Below are 27,984 nucleotides of genomic sequence, written 5' to 3'. Positions count from 1 at the left end.
TAGCAAACTAATGAACTAAAATTCATGAAAAAAACATAATAAACATTGCATTTGGAGATGAAAAATCTTATGATACATTTCTTTGTGAAAATAACCGTGACAAAAGAATATTTTTAAGTTTTATATAATGTTATTTATGTCACATATAATACATAAAACTTAAATAAAAATAAATGACCATAAAAATAAATACTTTATATATTTTTAATAACTAGATTTCTGACCTGATTCTGATGACCTCCAGTCTGTCTCATCTTCATTTTCCAACTGCTGTGTTAGTGCTTCCTTATAATTTTCTACTACTCCGAACTCACAGTTTTTTTGGCTGCTGTCACTGATCTGGCTCTGCGTCTCTATTTGCTCATGCTCCATTTTATGTTTCAGGGGGCAGCCGTCACCGTCTTCTGTATTTTGCCTCTTTTTCTCTCTTTCAAGTTTTTTTTCATTCTGACAAAAATGAAATGTATCATTCTTAATATAATGGTCATATCTAAGATAGCTTAAGGGAGAAATCAAATAATTCATGAGCATTATGTAACTTCAGGGCACTGTGATATTTCCATTAAAAATTATTTGAATGTATCATTAAAACATGCTAATTGCCAAACACTCAGAAAACAGAGATAGTATAAAGAAAGAACACTTATATTACTAGTAATTCCACAGTCTAGATATGATCACTATTTGATGTACAAATCACTGAGAGGTGCTTTTCTTTGCCTATCCCACACATACGACATACACATCCACAAACATACACAAATGTGACTGTCTCTCTATATATACATATTTATGTATATTTTTGGAGAAGGAAATGGCAACCCACTCCAGTGTTCTTGCCAGGAAAATCCCATGGATCGAGCAGCCTGGAGGGCTATAGTTCATGGGGTGACAGAGTCGGACACGACTGAGCAACTAAGCACAAGCACATGTATATTTTTAAACAGAAAAGAGTCAAAGATTTAAGAATACATACTTCTTTCTCTGCCAATCAATTTATGAAGCGCTTACAATATTGCATGGCATATACATAGTTAGTGTTAGCTATGAAAGTATTATATTATGCTACGGTTTAGTCGTATGCTACGGTTTAGTCACATCTGATTCTTGCGACCCCATGGACTGTAGCCCACCAGGCCCCTCTGTCCATGGGATTTCTCAGGCAAGAATACTCTGGTGGGTTGCCATTTCCTTCTCCAGGGAATCTTCCTGACCCAGGGATGGAACCAACATGTACTGCATTGCAGGTGATCTACTGCATTGCAGGCAGATTCTTCACCACTGAGCCGCCAGGGATTCCCTATATTATAATGTACATGTAAGCTACTACTACTTTCATCAATTACACTATTGTTTTGAATAATTCTATCATAACTTATTTTACCAACTCCCTCTCAATGGACAAAGACGTGATTTTCAATTTTTCATTATTACAAGAAATACAATTATTGAATTAGTTCTCCAGAATAAATTCCTAACAGTCATGCTGCTGGATCAATGAGTAAAGCACATTTTAAAGTGTGACTAATGTCAAATTACACCCCTGGAAAAGGATTGAAAGAGTGACATTTTCCCACATCTTTCCTTGTTTTGATTGCACAGTGCAGCATATAGGATCTTACTTCCTCAACAAGGATCGAAACTGCATCCCCTATACTGGAAGTGTGCAGTCTTAACCACTGGACTGCCAGGGAAGCCGCCCACCCCACATCTTTTTCAGTGCTTTTTTAATCATCGTGCTCAGTTATTCAGCTGTGTCCTACTCTTGGCGACCCTTCGGACTACAGCCTGCCAGGCTCCTCTGTCCATGGGATTTTTCAGGCAGGAATACTGGAGTGGGTTGCCATTTTCCCCTCCAGGTTTTAATCATTATCAATCTTTTATATCTCCACCAAACTAATAAATACTTTTTTACCTCAGTGTTGATTTATTATTTTTATTACTACTGAAGATGTTATAAAATATCCTCATTGTCATTTAAATTTTTTCTATGAGGAACTACCCATTATAACCCAATGACCTTTTTTCTATCATATACTAATTATTTACCCAGTAATTTTTTAAGGATTCTTTTTTTTTTTGGTCCCATGTTTCTCAAATATTTTTCATTACCATTAGTTTGGTTTGTTTTTTTTGTCCTTAACTTTGTAGAACATCTTTTTAAAAACTGAATATAATAAGATCTACTTTATTTTTCCCATTTTATGATTTTTCACTCTGTGATTTGTGGCCTCACTGTCCTGCTTTGAAAGTTTCTCCTCCTCCAAGTTTACAAATGTCTAACTGTATTATACCAAAGTGTTTTTAAGGCTTCTTTTTTCTATGTTTAAATCTTTTAAAATTTAATTTAGTATACAGTGTTCAATAAGTTTGCTTTTTTTCCAAATGACTCTTCAGTTGTTTCAATATCTTTTTTCTCCCAGATTTGAAATGCTACCTTTCTCTTATACTAAATGTTTATATATAACTCTGTTACTATTGTTTCATTGTGTATTCTGGAACCAACATCTCACCATTTTCATTATCTGTGATAAAAATCAAAGGAAAAAAATGTCAGGTAACATTTTAAAGGAGAAGTTTTGGGGGGAAGAAAACTTGCTTGATAAAAAGGATAATTTATTTCCATTTATTTCATTTCTTAAGTAACTTAAAACTAAATATCTCATATTGGCAACTATTTTGCAAAAATAAAGCAACCAAAAACTATACAATCATCTTCTTACCTGTGGAGCTGCCTCCCTCCTCAGCAGCAGCCCCAAGGAAGAAATATCATCCACCTTTCCAGATGAATACCTGTGTGGAAGGAGGCAGTGATAGGGGAAGAGGGATGGAGAACACACAGGTGGGGCATGCGAGCCACCTGCCACATTAAGCTCTGAGTGAATGGAGAGGTGGTTCAGGAAGCTCTGCCACTGAGGAAGCATAGCTGCTGGGAGTGACTAAAGCAGGACCAATGCAAACTCTGAACATCAGTAGAAAATGAAAACAAAGACACAGATACACAGACAGATATAGAAACACACACACATACGCACACACACATACTTTCTCTCACCCTTAATTTATGATTAAGATCTACAAATTAATTTTAAACTTCTGACATTTAAAATTAAAATAAGTGATATTCAGATATAAAAGAACATATAGTTTCAAACATTAAGTATCCTGGGAAAATAGCTAGTAAGTCATTTACATACTCTAATGTTTCATAAACATCTAAATATTACTGTAAAAAGACAGTAATAGCAATATACAGGGATAAAGACAACGTAAATAAGAGTAAATACTACTATCATAGGATACGTGACAAAATATATTTATCAGAACAATAAGATAGTTGTACATCCTATCTTCATTTTCATTCTCAGTGAATTCTGCAGCCATCCTTCCTTTTTATACTAGATCAGAAGGGAAGATTGAAGAGGAAGAAAAAGCAGCAAACCTTTAGCCTGTCTCCCCCTTTTAACTTCTTTTACAAATAATTAACCCTGGTGAAATACTTCTATCTCCCTGCCTCCTTTCCCTACTCCTCACCTCCTTTCTGAACTTCCAACTTTATAACATATAAAAATTAATTTGCCACTATCCATACCTCAATGATTACAGATGCTATTGGCTGGAAAGGATTAACAATAACTGGTTCTGGGTCCAACTCAGCCATACCACTGGTTCCATGGAGTTCAGCCCGTTCTTGCTCTCTTTGTTCTCTATATTTTGAAGGAAAGAATTTGGAATTCCTTATGAGAAAGTGATAAACCATGTTTAAGAACACTTGCAATAGGTTTATGGCTACTAAATTCAGTATTTAAACATATGGATATGGCTTTGAATTACTGGTTTTCAGATATCCTTATGCAGGTAACAGGCCTCTATCTCCATGTAAAGATTGATCGTTTGAATTTTAAACGAAAGAAATGCTGACAAAAATGACATTCTCTATGACTGACTTCTTAATGTCTGCAGTACAGATTATTTTTCTATGTAATAAAGATTTATATTTATCAATTTATTAATTACCCTCCCAAACCAATGCTATCCTCTTCTCTAATGGTAACTAGATATGTTCTACTGTTAAACCTCTTAAGAGCTGTGTACAGTTATATATCATAAATGAACCAGATAACAATTATTGCTTTGCATAAGTAGAAAAGGCTATAAAAACAAGTTGCCCTTTGTCACTCAAACCAAATAAATATTTCTATATTAGTTACTACTGAGAATTTTATTACCTGTGACTTAAAATTAATGTTGCCCCAGAGATAAAGGTAATAAATGATTAAAAGAAGCAGCTATAGACAGAAACATGACTATTTTAGATCTGCAACTAGACGGTAAGTATAGTAGAACAATGTCAATGTTCATTACTATGGCATTTATTAATTAAGTTCTCTGATGGGAAGATATATTCTCTCATCCTAAACCTAGAAAGCCAAGATTTAGTGATCTGCAATTTACTAATTCTGTGACCTTGGTCATTTATCTGCATACTTGAGCCTCAGCTTTCCCATATATGTGGACAAAATACCTATCTCATAGAGCTATTCCAGGTAAATTAATGCATGTGGAAAGCTCTCTGTATATAAACATACTTACAGGACACTTATTCATTATTAATGTTATTGATTTATTAGTAAGTAATTTCAGGTATCTGGTTTTAACATACTATTTTCAGATACCAATAATAGCTGCTATACTTTTTTTTCAAAATTAGCTAAACCTATAAAAATCTAAAAACCTATTAAATTGTATTTAACAATCAAAAGTTCTTTTCACTCTCATCTAAATTTAATTATGGATTCTGTTAAACAGGAAAGGATTCAGACCACAAGTGGCATGGCTAAGGGAAAGGAGGAAAGGGGAGAGGGGTACCAGAAAAGCCAGCCATAACGTGATCTGGAATATCAAAAAAAATCTAAATTTCTTTTATTCAATCTTTTTTTTCTTTTTGCTTGTTTTCTAAGAGGAGGAAAAGCAACAAAACTTTTAGAAAACTATGGCCATATATTTTGTTTTCATAAATACATAGAAGGTATATTTACATGAATGGTTGGGTGTATTTAGCTTTATATAATGAAAATATACACTAGAATAGAAAATCAAAGATTCTCACAGGAACTAAAACCTCTTGTTGGTTCAAGAGAGACCTATGTCACTGATCTGCTCATGTTATTGAGCACTTAAGGATAGAAAAGTTATCTCTCCAAGAGATAAGTCCTGACTCTGAATTAAATGAAAGATACCAGTAATCAGAGGATTTCCTTGACAGTGTGAAGGAGGACCTCACAAAGGCATCACCAAGGACAGTTAGTGGGTTCTTGCCTACCAGGCTGCAACTGTTAAAGCACACAGAAGGCCAGTATTACTTAGGTAGATGGAAGACAACTTTGGATGCCACAAGGGCTCACTTGGAAATCTTTTTGTTTCTTCCCTCCCCTGACATGTAACAATCAAATGAAGAAAGAAAATCTTGGGATTATGAACTAAATTCAACATCTAATCAAATCTGAGAAGCCAGTTCAATCTCTCTGTCAGGAAGATGCCCTGGAAAAGGGCATGGCAACCCACTCCAGTATTCTTACCTGGAGAATCCCATAGACAGAGGAGCCTGGCAGGCTATGGGCCATGGGATCGCACATAGTTTGACACAACTGAAGCAACTTAGCATACATGCATGTAGTCAAATCTGAGTATTATTTTACTCCAGCATAAATATTACTATAACTGATTCTGTGATAGAATTTATGTAAACATTTTTTTAATTTAGAGTTTTAAAAAAATGTTTTTAAAACCTGAGATAGTGCAATTCATTCTCCTTTCAGACAAAAACTAGTGTTGAAGATCAGATTTTGCTTCAGCTGGTTCATCCACTAACAGCTTACCTTCTATTTTCACTAGAAGGTAAGATATGAGGAGTATCTCAGTCTATAACACATCCTTTCCTATGGGAGATTGTCCTGTGCATCACGGAATGTTTAGCAGCATCCCTGGCCTCCACCCTCTAGATGCCAATTACATACCACCTCCCAGCCATGACAAGCAAAAATGTTCCTAGACATTGCCAAATGTCTTCTGAGGAGCAAACCACCCTGTGGATTGAGAACCACTGCACTAAAGGTTGTCATAAGAAATTCAGAAATAAAAATTATAAAACGGTGACAGATAAATACCTCAGCAATAAATATAACTACTATACCACCATTAGGAAAATTAGAACTGTATCAACCAAACCTGCTAAGTCTACAGAAATAAAAAAAATTTACCAAGAAAAACCTGAATAGGCAAACTAAAAAACTATTCATAAAAGTGAGGTGTTTCTGGCTTTTCATACGCACTGCGCTATATAATTAATCTACTTACCTTTCTTCTCGTAATTTCCGTACACGTTCAGCCCTTTCTCGCTTCTCTTGCTCCTCAAGAGCACGTTGTTCTGTTGTGTCTTTTTGGATGCGTTCATTTAAGGCATCAAAGTCTCTTGCAATGATATGTAGTAGCCAATAAAGGCCCTTTTTAATGGACTTGTCAATTTTCTTTCCATATCCCAAGACTGCTGAACAAGGTTCCTTAAAAATAGAAGTTTATTTGACTTAAAGATTAAAACTAGAAGTTCTCTATAAATATTTATTCATAAACCATTAGTATAAGTACTGGAAAACCAAAATCAATTAACTCGTTAAATAATGACATAAGGCACCTGCTTCTTTCACTTATAAAATACATCTTCGCATTTGTACTACATTAGTATGTATATATGAGCTGAAATATTTTATGGATTATACCTGCAAGCTTCGAGAGTGATTATGACTCAAGCAGTTGGCAGTTCATTATAAATTTTCCTAAGTATAAATTGTCTATTTATACTTCCACCATTTTACAATATTTATAGAATAACATGTTTGTATAGCTTACATATTTGTCAGCAATGTTTAAACAAAATCAAATCTAAAGACTTTGAAATGATGGAAGATATTTTAAAGAAGTCAGTAACAACTAAAAAGAAAACAAATATCACTGTATTAAGTAATTTCAAATGAACAGTGAGATCATGTATTTCCTGAGTAAAATATTTAAAAAAGAAACACTAATAAATTATTTTGCTAGCTGCCTACCCTCTAATTGCTTATCACCTTTACAAAAACTAAGTTATACCGAATATAATTTATAGGGCAAAAGAAGCCTCAAAACTTACTATCTGACACAAGCACTTGTGCTCATTGACCAGCTTTTCCAGAGAAAGACATTCAATCACATCAGCTTCTCCTAGAGCCCCTTCCTTATCCTGTTTATTTGCCAACCTAGAAAGACATAAGTGAAGTGGATTTACAGCAAATATATAACCAGACAGCTGCTTAAAAACACTCTCACCAAGTTCCTACTCCAAAGTTTTAACCCTGCTGATTACAGAACATGCTGGTTTTACAGAGCAATGTACTATCTTTTATTCCATCATTTTTCCTTTATTAAGTTTGTAAACATTTTTTTAAGATTTGGCCTACAAGGGAAATCAAGTAAACAGAAATGTCAAGAAAACAAGCAATAGGCCAACAACAGGCCAACAACAAAGTACAAACAGAAAAAGAAGTGGACTAGTTTCCACAGCACTCAGCCATCAGTTACACCTTTCACCTTAGAGCCTTATCTTCTTAAAATACGCTGCATCATGATGCAAAGGCCCTTATCCCAAGTCTTTTTTCTTCTTTAAAATACAAACTGCATCATGTTTCACATACCTAAATATTCATTCAAAGCTTGTATTATTTGAGCTAACCTGTATTTCCAGGGTGTGGATGTGTTCACATAAAAGTGCAATTTACTGGAGAAATGAGGTCACTTTTATCTAATTTATTTAGCACAGCACTGGACATAGAAAACCTTACACTCAATTAGGAACAAGCAAAAAAAACAAAACAAGTTCTAAAAAGAGTTAGGAATTACCACAAAATACTGTTTCCCTGGAAGCCTGGCATGCTGCAGTCCATGGGGTCACAAAGAGTTGGGTACAACTGAGCGACTGAACAACAACAACTATTTTCCAATCAGATGGCAGAGGTCAAAAGGTAATAAAACACTGTCTTGGAAATGGTTTGATAGTATTTCAGGAAAACATATATATCATAAATATGTAGAATAATCAATCTAATGAACCCTATCACCTATCTTTAAAAATTTATACCATTTTTGCTCATCTATATTATCTTCCATGTTCCCATCAGTCATATCACTTCACCTCAAAATTTAAAATTTTCTAATTCTATTAGAATTGCTGTTCTAATACCACTGTCACACTTAAGCTCTGAAAAAAAAATTAATATTCTTCAATACCTTTTTTAAGTGTAATGTCCAAATTCAGACCCAAACCAGATACACATTACAATTTATTCTTTTACGTGTTTTTGAATCAGTATCACCCCCAATGACAACACTGCCTACTCCTGCAACATCACTATCAATACCTCTGAAAAGACTGAATAAAAATGGCAGTATCGTCAATTTTACTTATAATATCTAACTATAAAAACAAGTCAGGGAGGGTACAGTGGAAGGATGAATGAACTTTCATTAGTTTTTTATTAATAATATAAACATGTACATGGGAAAAATGGTATTTTAAAGATCACAATTTGGACACCTTGGCTATTCACTGGTAGTGATTGGTTAATAGTTGTTTATATGTGTTTCTATACCTTCCCTTTCTTCCTCAAAAGTCAGCATACTATACATACTCCTGCGAATCACTATGCTTTTTTTTTTCAAACAGTAAATCCTAAAATTACTCTGAAGCAGTATAAAGAAATCATCTTTATTACTATATTCTTTACTAATAAAATGTTCATTATATGCATGTTTCATCATTTACTCAGCCACTAAAGAACTACATGCAGTGTTTATGGGTAGTTCTCAATGTTTTGCTTTTACAAAAAGGGCTGTGAGGAATAAGTGTGTGAAGGTATTATTCCTTATTGTGGGAACAGACTTCAGGAAATGGGATTACTAAACCAAAGAATAAATACAAATGATATTTTGATAAGATATTATAGCAATGTCCTGCCTCTCGTCCTCAATTCATAACACCTTAGGCAAAGAAAAAGTGTAAGAAAAGTTAGTCATGCAAGAGAAATTTCATGTCTGATTTTTCCTACAAATATTTCACTCTGGTAAAACTTAATTTTGAATTTTTGATATAATAAACAGCATAACAGCACTGTGCAATTTCAGTCTTTTCATGTGGAAAATTATGAAAGAAACTTAAAAATAGCAGGCATACCAAAAAGAAAAGTAAAGTTGCCAGTTTAAAGATACTATCTCTTTTCTGGCTGTTATAGTTCTGAAATTTGGTAATTTTCTGAGTTAAGAAAATAAGATGGAATTCAACTATTTAATTCCCTAAGTGAAAGTTGCTCAGTCATGTCTGACTTTGCGGCCCCATGGATTACACAGACCATGGAATTCTCCAGGCCAGAATACTGGAGTGGGTTGCTGTTCCCTTCTCCAGGGATTCTTTCCAACCCAGGGACTGAACCCAGGTCTTCTGCATCGCGGGCGGATTCTTTACCAGCTAAGCCACCAGTGAAGCAAATTCCCTAAAATAAGATGGAATTCAATTATTTTAAAGTAAACTGAACAAAAAGCCTTCACCCAAGGTTCTTTTCATTCCTATTTATTCCAAATTCCAACAATTTAGCAAAGTTTCACACCTTTAGAAAACAAAGTAATCTTTGTTTAATTACAAACGCCCTTTTCTGTGAGTAATGTATTTGATATATACTATAGGACAGGAATTTCAGAGACTATGCCAAGTTTTCTATAGCAGACAGTTTAACAAGGACTTCCTGTTACCAACTAGCTCCAGTGAAAACAATCTTCCTTTAATCTAAAGAATAGGGAGCTAACAGGCAGAACCGGATTCTCCAGGTGTGAGGTAAGCAATCTGTTCTCACTTGATACGAACTGCAAAACAACTTTATATCTAAATTATTTGACTTCATTATGTGGCTTTCAATTACATTAACTAAATGAAAACCATACAGAGATTAGCCTGTGAACTATAAGACAGAGATTTAAATAAAATATGAATAAAATGTTCCAGGTAATACTCAAGATTTTCTCTCACAGGCAAGACTCCAACTACGCAGGTGGAAAAGCAACAAAAACAAGCCAAAGGAACAAGACAAAGGTAAACAAACCACTCTTTTCTGTACTTTTAATGTGAGACATCCAGAGATTGAAATCTGTGACATTTAAAAAGAACTCAACAGATAATTGAAGCTACCTGTTTTGTTCAGATTTGGATCAAGCTACAGGCAGCTGATCCGTTCACATATACTATCGATAGGCTGAATGAGATAGGAGTTTAGAGTCCCTAGAAATAGACCACTACAAACAAAATCAACATTTCCTTTTAAGTCCTTTAAAAAATATCTTTCCATTTTGGAAACACTAGAAGGTCAGAACCTATAAAAACAAACTTCAAATTCTTTCCTCTATAAACAGACTATATAAATTATACTGTGCTTGCTTTAGAGAATATTTTTCTGCTTAATTCCGAAAAGAAGTTTATACCCAACTTGCCACATGTGTATAATGTTTAAAAATTAAGGAAAATTTTCTATAAGGCCTTAATTTCTTCATTGCTGTTTCCTAGACTCTTTAAAATTAATTTGAGGAAATTAAAAAATAATCATGTTGTAAAAGGACTACTGTAAAATATCGACATAATTTCTTTTTAAGTACTCAATTTTAGATGTTTTAGTACTTAAATTATAAAATTTAATATCAATATTATATTTGATTTGATAATTTTAAAAACTTAAGTCACCATCACTTAAATGCAAACTACACAGGTAGTTCCAAATGTAAGTTTAGAGGCTTAATCAAAACATGTTTTATTTTTTGATATTTCTTCAAAGTTATTTTACAATTGTTATGTGAGATTTTAATATATAATATTTCAAATCAAAATAATATTTCCATTAGTAAATGCTTTAAGGGTAAATGTGAAAGCTATGTAATACCCAGAACACATTACCTCTGTGACAATGCAGTTTTAAATTTAATATAAAAATGTTATATATGTACAGCTTACTTTAGTCAGATATGAGAGTTCAAAATTACATGAGTCTTAATATTTAAACAAAATAGTCTTACTGTTAAAGAGTTAATTTTACAGTTATTTACACTAAACAAAAAGTAGAATTTAAAAAGCACTCAAAGGTTGCATTACCAAAAACTGTATAATAATTTTAACTGGTGTAATTAACATAATTCGCAATATTTTTTTTAATTTGTTTTCTTCCTGTAAGCAGCCAAACAGGTGAACATTCCAATAATAGCTGCTTTCACCTTGAACTAGGGAAATGCTGCACACTGTCTTCATATACAGAAGCAAAAAAAATTCCATTTTTTGTTAAATAAACATTTGTTACATTTCTTGAAATGTTTATTCAAAGTGAAAAGTTAAAGTGTAGTCACTCAGTTGTGTTCGACTCTCTGAGACCCCGTGGACTGTAGCTAACCAGGCTGCTCCGTCCATGGAATTCTTTAGGCAAGAATACGGAGTGGATTGCCATTTCCTTCTCCAAGGGATATTCCCAATCCAGGAATCAAACCTGAGTCTTCCGCATTGCAGGCAGATAATAGTAACTATAAAAAGAAATGTCTTACTTTTAAAAACTCTATAAATTATATAAAGTATCCATCCAGGGCATATTTCCTAAAGCATTAGAAAAATTTTACTCATATTTCTGTTCCTAGAAATGTTCCCTATCTGCAATAGGGTGGAGAAACTTTTTAGTCATATGTTTGCTTTTGTATTTCAGAGAACAAATTGTCAATTTACTTACTGTATTTATAAATCAGTGTTCTAACTTTCTTTTTGCAAATATTACATTTAAGCTCAAAGATACAATCAGTTGTTAACAGTAAAATTCAAAACTGTATAGCAAAGCAGTACATTAAACATGCTGAAAGATGACATATTTGAATAGAACTCTCCTGATATTAAAAAAATAAATTTAAGGTACAGAAAAGATTGCATAAAATGGTAGTATCATCAATTTCACTTACCTAAACAATTAAATGATTTCACAACTATGTGCTTAATATTTTATGCCTTCATGAACTCTGTCTCTTCCAACTTTAAATTCTAATACTTAGATATCTCACTTTGTTTATATAATTTATAAAGATAGAAGATCATAAGATAAATTGGAAATAGTTATACATAAAGTTATGAGTATGCAACCACTGGAAAATGCAATTTATCTATAGAATGAAAGTATACCCAAATACCTACATTAAGTTAGTTTCTACAGAGATGAATATAAGGATTTAAGGAATATCTGAATTATGTAAACTCTTTAAAGTAATCACCTATGACTTTCAGTGAAGATGCACATATAAAGAAATTCCTCCTCTTGCTAGAAACCTAAAGAAGTGCTTGATATAATCTTACGGGGAAAAAAAGAAAGACAAATTTCTAAACTACATTATTATATCTGAAGTAAGAAAAGGAAATTTCCAGGTGCCAGAAATGAAGAGCAAAACCACTCAGAGCCAAAGTGGAGAGCAGGAATTAAAGCTAACTCCACTGGTTACTGGGCTTTCCTGGTGTGTTAGTGGTAAAGAATCCACCTGTCAGTGCAGGAGACTCTGGTTCGATCCCTGGGTCAGGAAGATCCCCTGGAGAAGGGAATGGCAACCCACTCCAGCATTCTTGCCTGGGAAATCCTATGGACAGGGGAGCCTGGTGGGCTACAGTCGATGAGATCACAAGAGTCAGACATGACTTAGTGACTAAACAACAACAACAACAACCAACCACTGGCAACTAGGGGCAAACACTTTTATCTTAGAGGCTGGGGTTTAGAGTGTGCATAATTGGGAACGAAAGTCAAGTTTCCTGTATAAAGTATTGAACCAGAAAAAAATAGAACACAGTCTGCATACAGAAAAAGGAAAATCTCTGTTGGTTTGTCCAGGACTACAGCAAGGAGTGATGTATTCACTCAGGCTACAAAATCACTACAGAAAAATCAGGCCCATACTTATACTACCTGAGCTATAGAGATCCCTAGAGAAAGGTCAGGCCCACACACTCAGTATCTGCAGGTCCTATGTCCATGGATTCAACCAACATCGGATTGGACAATATTTAGGAAAAAATCCAGAAAGTTCCCAAAAGCAAAATTTGAAATTTCCATGCACCAGCAACTATTTACATAGCATTAACATTTTATTTACAAACATTTATATATGTTACATTGTATTAGGTATTATAAGTAATCTATAAATGACTTGAAGTATATTTTTTTAGTAAAAACATACAAGAGGATATATATAAGTTGTATGCAAATATTACATCATTGTATATAAGACACCTAAGTATCCATGGAGTTTGGCATCTGTGGGCGTCATGGAACCAATCCCCCACAATATGCAGGGACAGCTGTATACTAACTGGGCTATGATAGTTTGAGTATGTCAAACTCATAGTTGCGGCAATCATAAAAATGAGGTTAAGAACATATCCATAATGCAAGGCCCTAGGGGCATTCCTATATAATTCCCTACTGAAGATAAACTGCTGATGAAGTTTACTAAACACATTTGTCCATCACCAAGAAAAACAGTTGGTGACCACAATAAACAAGGTAACTATTTCTAAGTAATGGCAACCCACTCCAGTATTCTTGCCTGGAGAATCCTGTGGACAGAGGAGCCTGAAGGGCTGCTATCCATAGGGTTGCACAGAGTAGGACACGACTGAAGTGACTCAGCATGCATGCATGCATGCATACATGCATGCATTGGAGAAGGAAATGGCAACCCACTCCAGTGTTCTGGCCTGGAGAGACTCCCAGAGACAGAGGAGCCTGGTGGGCTGCCATCTATGGGGTCACACAGAGTCGGACACGACTGAAGCGACTTAGCAGCAACAGCAACAGCAGAAATAACCTAACAATGTAAAAGGATCCTGAACATAAATATATTTCAAATGTTCAAAAGAAATAAATGAAGACATACACAAGATGAACGCAGTAAAACTTTAGTTGATTTTATATAAATATCATTTACTATAACATGCACACACTGAAAGGAAATCTGTTTTTCCTTTAATATCAGTAACATATATAGCTTTATAGAAAAAGATTAAAAATACTTTCTTTTGCTAGTAAATTTACTATGATTAATGAATATGAAATACATATTGATACATTTTAAAGAGTTCTTTAAAGTATCTTTTATTCAAATATGAAGCTGTGGTATTCCTTCAGGCAACTGTTATTCCAAAAACACAGAAACCCAGGATAAGATCACCTTTAGAAGGGTCAGAGTCAAATAGCTTCATTTCCAAAATCAGTGACAGTAAAATTTACCTCCTTAAAAGCACTTTGCAAAAGCATATTGTGCTACTATATTTGAAATACCCTATTTCTTTAAAAAAAAATAATTTAAACTATGATGCTTCAAAAGGAGGCTTTTGATGGCACATGGCACTGTTCATTCATCGATTCATCGATAACTAAAACAAAAAATAGAAGAACCTAACTTGCCGTAAGTATATTAGAGTTTATTTCGGGGTTTGTTTCAAGCCATGCAATCAAAGAGAAAATTATACGCACTGTAGTTATTCACAACTGCGAAATTAAAAAAAATTTTAGGCTACTTAGCACATAAATAAAAAATTAAAATCTGTTTTGGTTTGATACCCACTCCCCTTATTTCTCATCTAAGCCTCAAATACTCTTTTCTTTTCCCCATATTATGAGGAACAGAAGTCAATTTAAAAAAAAGTGCAACAAACATCATACCTGCTATGTACAACGTAGTTATAAAAATTCATAGTAACAGGTTACATGTATGTAAGTACATACATGTATGTATGAATAGGATACATAAGTCTGTGTACATAAAAAGGAATGCAATACACCTCACTTCCTATCTTATCTTATATTACAACTACAGCAGAAGAAAATATAAGAATGCCAATTTTTTCACGGTGCCAAGGCTAGAATTCAAAAAATTTTAGTAGATTTCCCATGACACAGGTATATGAGATCAGAACAAATTATTTTTCTTTTTCTAAAGTACTTAATTTGAAAAATTCTAATATGCAAAATCCTAATACAGATGCTAACATAATTATTTTAGATCTAATATGCTACACTACCTCCTGCAAGAACTTTTTTCTTTTAAACACAGCATTTATATTAAAAACATAATATCTGATACAATTCAACTTCACTTATAACATGTTTCATTTAGGATAATCTAAATTAAAAAAAATTTTAGGCTACTTTCTATTTATTATGAAATAAAGAAAACAGATCTACAATCAAGGGAGGAAGGGAAGGTGGAAGGAAGAAAGAAAAGAGCTTATGACTGTTTCAAAAGCAACATGACATCCTAAACACTTTGGGAAGGAATTAATTTTCAGCATCAATATGGTAATACCAGAGGAAGCATATAGATAAGTAAGTGATAAACACTAAGAACAGTACGGAACTATTCAAGATAGTTCACTAAACTAACCAACTTTAATAAATTACTTCCTTCTATACTGGAAAGATTAGTCTTTATCAGAGGCATATAATAAATCATGTGTGATAACTCTGCTTCCTCAAAGTTATTACATGATAAAAATTTCTATAATCACTTATCAATAGTTTTTAGTTCTTTTTGAAAATCTTCACCAGCATAATCATCAAATATTTATAAAACACTGAATACAAAAGAGCATATAGACAATGCCAGCTTTATATAACATATATATTCTAGGAAATTTATATTAAACATCTTATAATGTAAAAAAGCACTGGCCTAGCAGCCAGGAAGTTTGCATTATTATACTAGTACTACTAACAAGCTCTGGGTAAGACATTTAACTTCTCTGATTTTCAATTTCCCCATGAGAAAAATCAATTAGTTAACTCTAACGATTAGTTAGATATTGATTAGTTAACTCTAAGGGTTCATTTTGGAAATTACAATATTCAATAGATGTGGAAAAAACCAGGTTCATGACCTCTCTTTCGGAGAACAGGTGAGGACTACACATCACGACCATCGTCCTTCAGTTGGTCGAGGAGGTGCAAAGCAGAGTAACATGCTCTGTTTCATTTCAGGGCTACAGCATGTTAATGTCTATGAGAACTCTCCAGTACTTCCAACTGCCCTACCAACCTACCACATTCAGAAAGGTGGAGCTTAGGTCTCTGAAAGACCAAGATGGGAATAAGAGCCCCTGCCTACCCAACATGGACATGAAACATGAATGAGAAATACATCTTTGTGGTTGTAATACACCAAGATTTGGTGACTGGATATTACTGTGACATAATTATGCAAATCTTGACTGATAAAATGGGACCACAAGAAAGTTCTCATAAACTGAATTATTTAAAACTCACAAGAAGTTCCAACCTAAATTAGTTTATAAAGCTAAAAATCTTTACAATTTATCTTTTAAAACTGAATTTTTATATTAAGAATATTAGGTTAACTACAATTAATTATAATTATAAATAACTATGAAATTATATATATAAATTTCAAACATAGATCTCCTGCATTACAGGCAGATTCTTTACCCCCAAACCACCAGAGAATCCCCCATACAGTCTAAAAGATGTGAAAAATATAAAAATTGATAACATCAAACTTTCTGCACATTTAATTGGCTGCTCTAGTACTGAAATCTTTCTCAATTAAAATCAGTTTGTTTTTACTTTAATAAAGGACTTAAAAAATAGTATGCTCACATACTATTAAATAAATTTCCTCTATTTTGTCTATTTCCTACTTGTAAGGGCAAAGGCCAGTAAATACATTCCTAGAAGACATGCTTAACACGATGGACAGATAACTGTTTTATACTGATCTACTTTCCTAACACCCAAAGTCTGCAATCTATATTGCCACCTTCTCATCATCTCCCTTAACTAATCTTTTCACAGATTTTCCAGGCTTAATGTTGTAGCTTATTATTTTTTTCCCACAGATCTTAGCAAGCCACTAGATTGTGTTAGCTCTATTTCTAAAGTAGAGAAATTATTCCTTGCAAATAAGGTAGAATACAGACATTGGAAAGGTGGAGAGAGAGGGAGAATAAAATCCTTTCCCTACATAGAAGTCTCTTATTTGCATATATTATACAGACTGAAACTTTTTTAACTTCTAATATAGCAAATCAGTGGTAAAATAAAAGACCTATAGCTATTTGAATTACATATTTAGATAATTTAAAATACATAGCAGAAAATTATAAGTGCATTTCAGGAAACAAAAACTTGCTGTTAAATGTTTCCAACCAATACTTCAAATGCTCAGCAATTCAGGTACACAGAAATGTCTCTGAGTAAACAGTTAATATCTATAAAAGACTTTTTCTATCAAAAACAGATTTCAACGTCTTATCATTTGTGATCTGCCTTCTTTCTCAACCACTTCATTTAAATAGCTGCCTCTTCTGAAAACTTACCTGAACTGATCTCTATAGAGCATCTGACACCATTGAAAAAGGCATTATATTATAGCAAAGAGGGAGTCATTCACACTAGACTGCCTGAATTTGAATCCCAACTCTACAAGCTGACATCTCGGTTAAGTTCCCTAAGATCGGGTCCGAATGTTATTATCTGTAAAACAGAGACTATGGTAATACTTAATTCAGAGTTCTTAAACTTAGAACAGTGCCTGTCAAATATTAAGAACTCAAGAAAACACGAGGTGTAAGGAGCTCAATATGAGAACTTGAATAACATAAGACTTGTCAAGGCGCTAGAAATACAGAATGAAAAAATATCCTTGCCCTCATGGAGCTTATATTCAGGGGATAGAGCAGCCAATAAAGTAAGATAAATAAGTAAAATGTAGTGAAAAGTGCTAGGAAGAAAACTAAAGCTGGGGATGCTGGTTGCAGTTCCTGATAGGGTGCCCAAGGACAGCCTTATGGAGAGCGGTGTTATTTCAGTAAGATTTCAGATGGTAAGTGCTAAAGCCCTAAGGCCAGGTATGTGTAAGGAATAACAAGGAGAGCAATGTGGCTGAAGCTGAGAAAGTGAAGAGTTGTGGAGGCAGGGTCAGAGAGGCAAAAAGAGGGGTGGAGAAGTCATACAGGACCTTGTGGTGGTGGTTTGGTCACCAAGCAAGTCTAACTCTTGTGACTCCATAGACTGTAGCCCGGCCTCTGTCCATGAGATTTCCCAGGCAAGAATACTGAAGTGGGCTGCCATTTCTTTTTCCAGGGGATCTTCCCAACCCAGGGATCAAACCTGGATCTCCTACATTGCAGGCAGACTCTTGACAGACTGAGGGAAACAGACCTCAGGGAAGCCTTACAGGACCTTCCTCTGAGAGATCATGTTAAAGGAGGACTTTAGATATAGGAATGATGTGATCTGACTTACATTTTAACTCTGATCTCTATACTAAGAAAAGACCAAAGGGGCAAAGGAGAAGGGGATACAAAGGAAGAAACAAAGAGACAATTGTAATAATTCAGGTGAGAAAGGATGGCGCTGACTTGAGTCAGGGAGGTAGTTCGCCATGTACCCTAAAAAGAGATTGGCAAGATTTGCTATTAGTTTAAATATAAGGTATGGGGGGAGAGGGGATGGGGGGAGGACACAAAACAGAATATTCAGAATGACTCCAAATTTTTTGGTCAAGTGACCTGGATGAAGACTGCAAGAAGAGACCAGAAGAGATGCCACTTACTGAAATGGAGCAGCAGTTTGGGAGTTCGGAGGAAGATCAGGAGCTTACTTTAGACACAGACATTCAAACGGAGCTGTTGAGTAGACAGGTGTTATGCGAGCAGTCTCATAACACTTGAGATATAATTTTGAGTCATCAGCTAACAGACAGTATTTAATGCTGTGAGGTTTGAAAACAATGGTGGATAAAAAGAGAACTGTGTGGAAGCATTCCAGTATTCAGAGGTGGGAAGACAAGGAGAAATCAGAGAGGAGAAAAAGATGAAGAAAGAGCCAAAGAGGCAAGAGGAAAGTCAGGAGAAACACTTGAAAGCATTTGAGGAAGTAATGGTGGTTACATGCTGCTGAAATGTTAAAATCACCAATAAGTCCTATTGTTTCCACCTCCAAAATATATCCCAAATGGTTCCCATTGATTCCATCTAGTTTCATCATCCAGATCTCTCCTGGAGGTCATCAGAAAACTATTTTCTATACAGTGATAGAATTCCAGTTGAGCAATTTTAAGTCCTCAAAGATGATGCTGTGAAAGTGCTGCACTCAATATGCCAGCAAATTTGGAGAACTCAGCAGTGGCCACAGGACTGGAAAAGGTCAGTTTTCCTTTCAGCCCCAAAGAAAGGCAATGCCAAAGAATGCTCAAACTACCGCACAATTGCATTCATCTCACATGCTAGTACAGTAATGCTCAAAATTCTCCAAGCCAGGCTTCAGCAATATGTGAACCATGAACTTCCAGATGTTCAAGCTGGTTTTAGAAAAAGCAGACAAACCAGAGAGCAAATCATAGAAAAAGCAAGAGAGTTCCAGAAAAACATCTAATTTCTGCTTTATTGACTATGCCAAAGCCTTTGACTGTGTGGATCACAATAAACTATGGAAAATTCTGAAAGAGATGGGAATACCAGACCACCTGACCTGCCTCTGTCAGAACTGGACAGGGAACAATAAACTGCTTCCAAATAGGAAAAGTAGTATGTCAAGGCTGTATATTGTCACTCTGCTTATTTAACTTCTATGCAGAGTACATCATAAGAAACACTGGGCTGGATGAAGCACAAGCTGGAATCAAGACTGCTGGGAGACATATCATTAACCTCAGATATGCAGATGATACCACCCATATGGCAGAAAGTAAAGAAGGACTCAAAAGCCTCTTGATGAAAGTGAAAGAGGAGAGTGAAAAAGTTGGCTTAAAACTCAACATTCAGAAAACTAAGATCATGGAATCGGGTCCCATCACTTCATGGCAAATAGATGGGAAAACAGTGGAAACAGTGGCTGACTTTATTTTGGGGGGCTCTAAAATCACTGCAGATGGTGACTGCAGCCATGAAATTAAGAGATGCTTACTCCTTGGAAGGAAAGTTATGACTAACCTAGACAGCATATTAAAAAGCAGAGACATTACTTTGTCAACAAAGGTCCATCTAGTCAAGGCTATGGTTTTTCCACTAGTCACATATGCATGTGAGAGTTGGACTATAAAGAAAGCTGAGGGCTGAAGAATTAATGCTTTTGAACTGTGGTGTTGGAGAAGACTCTTGACAGTCCCTTGGACATCAAGGAGATCCAACCAGTACGTCCTAAATGAGATCAGTCCTGGGTGTTTATTGGAAGGACTGATGTTGAAGTTGAAACTCCAATACTTTGGCCACCTGACGCAAAGAACTGACTCATTTGAAAAGACCCTGAGGCTGGGAAAGATTGAAGGCGAGAGGAGAAGGGGACGACAGAGAATGAGATGGCTGAAAGCCATCACTGACTCAATGGAGATGAGTTTGGGTAAATTCCGGGAGTTGGTGATGGACAGGGAGGCATGGCATGCTGCAGTCCATGGGGTTGCAAGGAGTCGGACACAACTGAGCGACTGAACTGAACCAAATATAGTTATCTATTAAAAACATAAACCTTAGGTCAATATCCTATTTCTCTTTTAATTGTCATCCCCTGTATCAAAAATAAAATCTAAACTCCTTACTTTGTCCCACAAGGCCATTTATGATCTGATCCCTGCCTACCGTCCTGATTTCACTCCTTCAGTGTTACTGCTCATATTAATTTCTACCTCTCTCTAAAGCTCTAAAGTAGCTAAGTCGTGTCCGACTCTTTGCAACCCCATGGACTGTAACCCACAATGTTCCTTTTCCACAGGACTTTCCAGGCAAGAATACTGGAGTAGGTTGCCATGCCCTCCTCCAGGGGATCTACCGAGGCATCGAACCCAAGTCTCTTAAGTCTCCTGCATTGGTAGGCAGGTTCTTTACCACTAGTGCCACCTGTGAAGCCTGATTTCTATTTACACAGGCATTAATTTTGTCCTTAAAACACAGCAGTCCAATTCACTGCTCTAGCACCATGTGTCTAATTCTCAGGATACACTTCCTTGGCTCTTCATCTTCTTGATATTTATGTCATACAGCTCAAACAGCTCTTTAGAGAGGCCTTGCCCAATTGATCTATCAAGATCTAAAGTTATCTCATTTATCTGTTTAATTGTATATTGTCCACCCCTCTTCAGAGAGTAATTACTCAAGGACAGGTATTATTGAATATACAATACAGCATTTAAAACTTTGCATTAAGTAAGCTTCAAAAATTATCTGACAATGTCAATTTCTTAAAAGCAAAGGGATATTAGTTTAACTTTTTATGTAATAAAGGTATCATTTCTACAATATCCTTTATTGAATCATCATTCAAGAATATCTTGAACATCTCTAGAGATGGCAAGGTTTTTATGTCATGAAGCAGCTCATTCCATGTTCAGACAGCTCTACTTATGTGAAACGCCTTCTTTATACTAAATCAAACCTCACTCCATGTAATTTCCACCTGCTGCCTTTTGGAGTTATGCCAAGTAAAGCCTAATAAAGTCTAATCCCTCTTATATATACAGACCTACACATTTTAGAAAACAGTTGCAGATATTCCCTACACCTTCTTTTTTTCAGAATAAATATCTCTTTTTCTTTCAACAACTCTCCATATACTACAGCCTTCCAATATCATCCTTTCCATGACAGTCTGAAAATACCCATTTATGAATTTTCACTTCATACTTAACACAGTCCCTCTCCTATCTGCTTTAACTAGCACAGAATCAGCGAAACAAATATCTTTCTTAGTCTAAACATAACACTATCACTCATGAAAGCACAATAATTATTCTGATACTTTTGATTAAAAGCTCAAAATTAACTAAATCTCTAGTGATTTTCATAGGCCCTGCTATGAACTCAATGGTATTCCATTTTATAGATGTAAAGGTGTTTTCTAAACAACTAGGTGAAACATTTCACACCTATTCAGTTAAATATATTTTTTTAATTTCAGTATAGTGTTCCATGATATTTTAATTTTCAAATACCAATTCTGTACTTCAACATACTAAAGAGCTCTCTAAATTTTGCACCATCAACAATTTTGAAAAGAATGCCTTCTGTGACATCCAAATAACTGATAAAAAATATTTGCATAAATGTATCAAACACTGAGTGTGATAGCATAACAGCATAACACTAGAGACCTTTTCTCCTAGTTGATATTGATATCACGTGTGGTTCAATGAGCTACTTGTAACTTCCTAATGACTTCTTATCCACAAAAATATCATGAAAGGTATTCTGAATGCCTTTCTAAGGTCAAGATTAACTATGAAAATAAAGTATTTTATTAACAAGGATTTCCTTTTATTCACTTCATTCACATATGCACATTATTATACATGTATATGCATATCACTATATGAAACTATGTATATCAACTGATTCCCTGAATAACTACCAACACAGGATAAAGTGAATCTCAATATCATCGGTGTCTCTCAAATTAGATTTTTATATATCCTATAAAAAATACCACTTATTATGAATTTATATAAACAAAGCTATGTCAAATAATGTGTTAGTCAATTCCAGAAGACTGAGAAATTTTAAGATAAATTCAATATTATCTATATTGCTTAAGGCTTTCATTTGGAATCTCCTGTCATTATACTGGTTTTAGTTGAATTGCACATATGGGCTTCCCTGGTGGCTCAGACAGTAAGAATCCACCTGCAATAAGGGAGACCTGGGTTCAATCCCTGGGTCAGGAAGATCCCCTGGAGGAGGAAATGGCAACCCACTCCAGTATTCCTGCTTGGAGAATCCCCATGGACAGAGAAGCCTGATGGGCTACAGTCCATGGCGTCACAAAGAGTCGGACATGACTGAGTGACTAAACACAGCACAGCAAAATGAGAATGTTTTTAACATTACATAGAGCAAACTAACTGGGAATTGTATCTTCAGTAATAAGGACACATTCAGAGTGACCTTAAAGTCCTAAAAAGATCTGGTCAAATCATCCATTCTAATATAAATCTTCCTAAATCAAGAAAAAACTATTCTGTGGCAGTATCATGATACTGAAAAACTTACTTTGGGGCAATTATTTCTCTATCACTGCTTACTCAGCTACTTTACACAACTGAATAGGACTCACAGAAACCCTGAATTATGTAAAGTAATTTATAAGACATTTTACACTACTTTTCCTAGTTGAGTAATCTTTATGAGAAAATTCTTATCAATTTTTCTTATTTTTAACCATCTTCTCAGAAAACCATGAGGGTTTTTCCTGTGAGATAGATGTAGCTATGTGAAACCAACTCCTACTGGGGGAAAACACCAATTTTTTCTTTGTTCAACACCATCATTTTTGCTTTTAGGAGAAAAGAGAAGATGAAAGACCGACTTCAAGAACTGAAGCAACGAACAAAGGAAACTGAGCTCTCTAAAGATAAGGATGTGTTGACTACAGAAGCAGAGGAACACGGGGTGTTTCTGCAGCAAGCTGTTATTTATGAAAGAGAGCCTGTAGCTGAGAGACACCTACATGAGATACAAAAACTACAGGAGAGTGTTAACAATTTGACAGATAATGTTCAAAAATTTGGGCAGCAACAGAAAAGTCTGGTGGCTTCAATGAGAAGGTTTAGTCTACTTAAGAAAGAGTCTAGCATTGCAAAAGAGATAAAAATCCAAGCAGAACACATTAACAGAGGTTTGGATGATTTAGTAAAAGAAGTTAAAAAGTCAGAGGATGAAAGTGGTCCATCATCAGTGGTCACAAGGATACTTAAATTTCAGCATGCTGCAATGTTCCGCCAGTTTCAGCAAACTATGTTTACATATAATGACACAATAGCAGCGAAACAAGAGAAGTGCAGGACATTTATTTTCCGTCAGCTTGAAGTTGCTGGAAAAGACCTACCTGAAGAAGAAGTAAATGATATGCTTCATCAAGGAAAATGGGAAGTTTTTAATGAAAGCTTACTCACAGAAATCAGTATCACTAAAGCACAACTCTCAGAGATAGAGCAGAGACACAAAGAACTGGTTAATCTGGAAAACCAAATAAAGGATTTAAGGGATCTTTTCATTCAGATATCTCTTTTGGTAGAGGAACAGGGAGAAAGTGTCAATAGTATCGAAATGATAGTGAATGGCACAAAAGAGTATGTTAACACTACTAAAGAAAAATTTGGACTAGCTGTAAAATACAAAAAAAGAAATCCTTGCAAGATATTGTGCTGTTGGTGTTGTCCATGCTGTGACTCAAAATAAAGAAGCTATTTTAGAAATTTTTCCAGTGCAATGAAGGATGTCCTATAATTTACTGTCTCATATCACCCTTCTTCATTTCATAGAGTCACTCATAAACTTTCATCACTACTAAGTTAGAATTTTCCCCTTTCATTCTTACCTACTAGAATGATAGAAATTTCTCAAGCTAGTAACATAAAACAAGTCTTCGATTATTAAACTAAATATAGTATATTAGCTTCAAACTCACAGGCTAACTATTAAAAATGAGATGAATCATCTTAAGTTTCTAGACAGATAACAAGCTCTATCACATATTTTTTGTAACTTTTAATGCCTAAACAAGATAAATGTCAATAAATGAAAACTACTTAATCCTTCAGGTTCCTTTAAGAGCATTCTGGTAGTTAAGAATTGTATAAAACAAGACTTCAAGGAGTGCTATATTGAAGCAAAATCAAACTGGAAGCTGTATAAAACCTTTTATGTTCAGATAGGTCAGTTAACTCAGTGGTGAACAAATCCTAGGAAAACCCAACATTAATATGTTCTCAATAAAGAGTCTAGTTGGTAACTAGGAGCTGATTCTAGCTTAAGGCCTAAAAAGCTAAGTGAAGGCGCTGTTTTCCTGCCCTTGGATCCATTCAGGACACTGTATTACAGATTAAGAAAATTGGCAAATAAATTAAAAAACAAAGATAACTGTATTATTCTTGGAAGTTTCTCCATCACTTCATTGTGAAGTCAGGCAGTAGACTAGGGACTAGGGATACACTCTGAACTAACGTGGGGATAGAGTTTTGGAACTAACATTCTAGTGGAGAAGGGACATAACAAATACAAATAATTAGACAATGTTAAGCTCTGGGCAGAGATTTAAAGTAAGGATGATAAGACAGACTGTCAGAGCGGCTTCTTTTGACTGGGTGGTCAATATAGACCTCTCTAAAAGGTAATGTAAGTGAAGATCTACGTGTCGAAGACAAGGGAAACATTTACTCTAGGCACACGAAACAAACAGTACAAAGACCCTGAGGAGACTATAACTTACTCCATTCAAAGAAGAATGAGCATACAGCTGTCATCAGTGGGGAAAGAGCAGTGAGGTAAGAGATGAGGTTAAGAAAGGTCAGCAGGGGCTAGACGTAAAGCTCTGCAAGTCGGAAGTTTCCAGCAAGTGTAACGAGTGCAAAGCCCTCAGGCTATTTCTGGCCTGGGAATAATGTTATGGAATTTATGTTTGAGAAAAATCATCCTGTCTACTGTAGGAGAATGGGTTAGAATGGAATTTAGGGCAGGTGAATAGAGGACTAGCACATACGTATAAAAAACAATTAACAGGCTAATGCAACAGTCCCAGTTAAGAAATGATGGAGGTTTGGGATAGGATGGGAGGGCTGGTGGTGATGGTGGAATCAGCAATACTAATACTCAAGACTGATAAACAACATGCTTTCTATGTCCCAGCACTGTTCTAATGATTTTACAATTTTACAAATAAGAACACTGAAGCACAGCAAGGTTAAGTAACCTAACTTGGGCCATAGAAACTGTACAGAGAGCTGGGATTTGAACCTAAGCAATATGATTCCAGGAAACAGTTCTTAATTACTATATACCATGTTGCAATGATGGGGTAAAAATTAAGACTAAAATGTGATAGATTTAACAGCTATTATCCAATCTGACTGGATTATAATACCATTTATAATCAGAAAAGACAGAGATGAAGGTTTCAAAACTATGGGTGAGGAAGAAATCAAGAAATTCTATCTTGGCCAAGATAGTCTGAAATGACCATAAAATGTCTTAAGTGAAGGCTTCTAAGATACTAGTTACATCAGGAGGAACTTTTGGGAGACGTCAAAGCTACAGATTTGGGTCATCTGAGTAAGTAAAATAAGGTCTCAAAAGTATCTAGATGTAAAAAACTGGAAGCCCAGAAAAGAGCCTTAAGTATTCTAAAATTTTTATTTAAAGGATAAGAGGAGTTTATGAAGGAGACTAAGAAGAGGCCATCAAAGAAGTAGGAGGAAAACCAAGAAAAGAATGCTGTAATGCAAAAGTATTTAAAGAAAAACAAAGTCATAGTATCTGTACTTCTGCTCAATGTTATGTGGCAGCCTGGATGGAGGTGAGTTTGGGAGAGAATAGTTGTAGTGTTAGTTGCTCATTTGTGTCCGACTCTTTGAGACCCTATGGACTATAGCCAACCAGGCTCCCCTGTCCGTGGAGATTTTCCAGGCAAAAATACTGGAGTGGGTAGCCATGCCCTCCTCCAGGGGATCTTCCTGACCTAGGATCAAACCCGGGTCTCCTGCATTGTAGGTGGATTCTTTACCATCTGAGCCACCAGGCAAACCCTGGGGAAGAATAGATACATGTGTATGTATGGCTGAGTCCTTTCGCTGTTCACCTGAAACTATCACAACATTGTTAATCAGCTACACCACAATACAAAATAAAGAGTTTTAATTTTTTTTAAAAAAAAGGAAAAACAAAGTTGAGGAAATAAAATAGAAAGCTTAAAAAAAAAAAGTTGAGGAAATAGTCAATTTTTAGGTAAAATAAGAATAGCAAAGTAACAATGGATTTGGCAACATAATTTGTTGAGTCCAACAAGAGCAGTTTCAAGGAACTGTAGGGAAAGAAGCACAAATGCAGTATGCTGAGGAAAGAATGTGATATAAAAATGTACAGATTTACTACCGGAAATTCGTTCCAGAAATTTGAATAGAATCCTATAAAAATGAGAAAACAGAGACCTTGAGTCAAATTTCACAATATACCACAAAACACCAGAGCACATTCTGCCGACGGAAATGGTCCAGGGAGACAAACTCAATATAAGAAAGGGAAGGGATAACATACAATAGTAGAAAGAGGTGGGATCTAGAGCAAAAATGGAGAAGCTAACCTTAGATAGGAGTAGCAACACATCTTCTATATTATAGGAGGGAAGGTTAGGTTAGGAATAAAAGCAGATAACTGAGCAAATTTGGTGGTGGGAAAAATGAGACAGTTCTTATATGACAGTTTTTATTTCCTTAGAAAACCATGGGGCAAAATTATAAACTAAAAGCCCCATGATCAAGGAAGAAAAGAAATATCAGTATGTATGTGTGTGTATATGTATCTCCTAACACTATAAAATGGAGAGGGCAATGGCACCCCACTCCAGTACTCTTGCCTGGAAAACTCCATGGACAGAGGAGCCTGGTAGGCTGCCATCCACGAGGTCGCGAAGAGTCGGACACGACTGAGTGACTTAACAGCAGCAACACTATAAAATAATTTCAATTTATAAAATAATAAATAAATTGAAGAGTTTTATACTTTGCTGCTGCTGCTGCTGCTAAGTCACTTCAGTCATGTCCAACTCTGTATGACTCTGTAGACGGCAGCCAACCAGGCTCCCCTGTCCTGGGATTCTCCAGGCAAGAACACTGGAGTGGGGTGCCATTTCCTTCTCCAGTGCATGAAAGTGAAAAGTGAAAGTGAAGTCGCTTCAGTCGTGTCCGACTCTTAGCGACCCCATGGACTGCAGCCTACCAGGCTCCTCCATCCATGGGATTTTCCAGGCAAGAGTACTGGACTGGGGTGCCATTGCCTTCTCCTTATACTTTGCTAGTTACCATAATTACCAGCAGAGAAGGCAATGGCACCCTACTCCAGGACTC

At 35.4% G+C, this 27,984-nt stretch overlaps 2 protein-coding genes across 4 annotated transcripts in view; one reads left to right on the top strand and one right to left on the bottom strand.

Annotated features, from left to right (window-relative positions):
* ARL13B (ARF like GTPase 13B) overlaps positions 1 to 27,984 on the bottom strand; it is an 81,119-nt gene that overhangs the window by 13,839 nt on the left and 39,296 nt on the right. Inside the window, exons 4-7 of the mRNA XM_070292318.1 lie at positions 7,187 to 7,292; positions 6,358 to 6,560; positions 3,593 to 3,737; positions 225 to 447 (exon numbers count right to left, since the gene is read on the bottom strand). Coding sequence (XP_070148419.1) covers positions 225 to 447; positions 3,593 to 3,737; positions 6,358 to 6,560; positions 7,187 to 7,292 — 677 coding nt within the window. The remainder of the gene's footprint in view (positions 1 to 224; positions 448 to 3,592; positions 3,738 to 6,357; positions 6,561 to 7,186; positions 7,293 to 27,984) is intronic.
* On the top strand, positions 9,868 to 24,995 carry STX19 (syntaxin 19). 3 transcript variants are annotated; one of them, XM_069579028.1, is made up of 3 exons: positions 9,868 to 9,916; positions 10,111 to 10,171; positions 23,428 to 24,995. In XM_069579028.1, the coding sequence occupies exon 3, from the start codon at positions 23,441 to 23,443 to the stop codon at positions 24,323 to 24,325; it is 885 nt and encodes a 294-aa protein (XP_069435129.1). In that variant the 5' UTR covers positions 9,868 to 9,916; positions 10,111 to 10,171; positions 23,428 to 23,440; the 3' UTR covers positions 24,326 to 24,995. The 3 variants fall into 3 exon arrangements, with proteins under 3 accessions (XP_069435129.1, XP_069435118.1, XP_069435140.1); XM_069579017.1 differs by lacking the exon at positions 9,868 to 9,916 and having other exon boundaries at positions 10,089 to 10,171; XM_069579039.1 differs by lacking the exons at positions 9,868 to 9,916; positions 10,111 to 10,171 and adding an exon at positions 20,423 to 20,498.

The sequence above is a fragment of the Ovis canadensis genome, chromosome 1 (genome assembly GCF_042477335.2).
Source record: "Ovis canadensis isolate MfBH-ARS-UI-01 breed Bighorn chromosome 1, ARS-UI_OviCan_v2, whole genome shotgun sequence".
NCBI classification, from domain to species: Eukaryota; Metazoa; Chordata; class Mammalia; order Artiodactyla; family Bovidae; genus Ovis; species Ovis canadensis.
This window is presented reverse-complemented; position numbering and strand designations above follow the sequence as displayed.

Coding starts and splice junctions, on each gene's coding strand:
- STX19 (XM_069579028.1), top strand. CDS start 23,441: ATGAAAGACCGACTTCAAGAACTGAAGCAACGAACAAAGGAAACTGAG.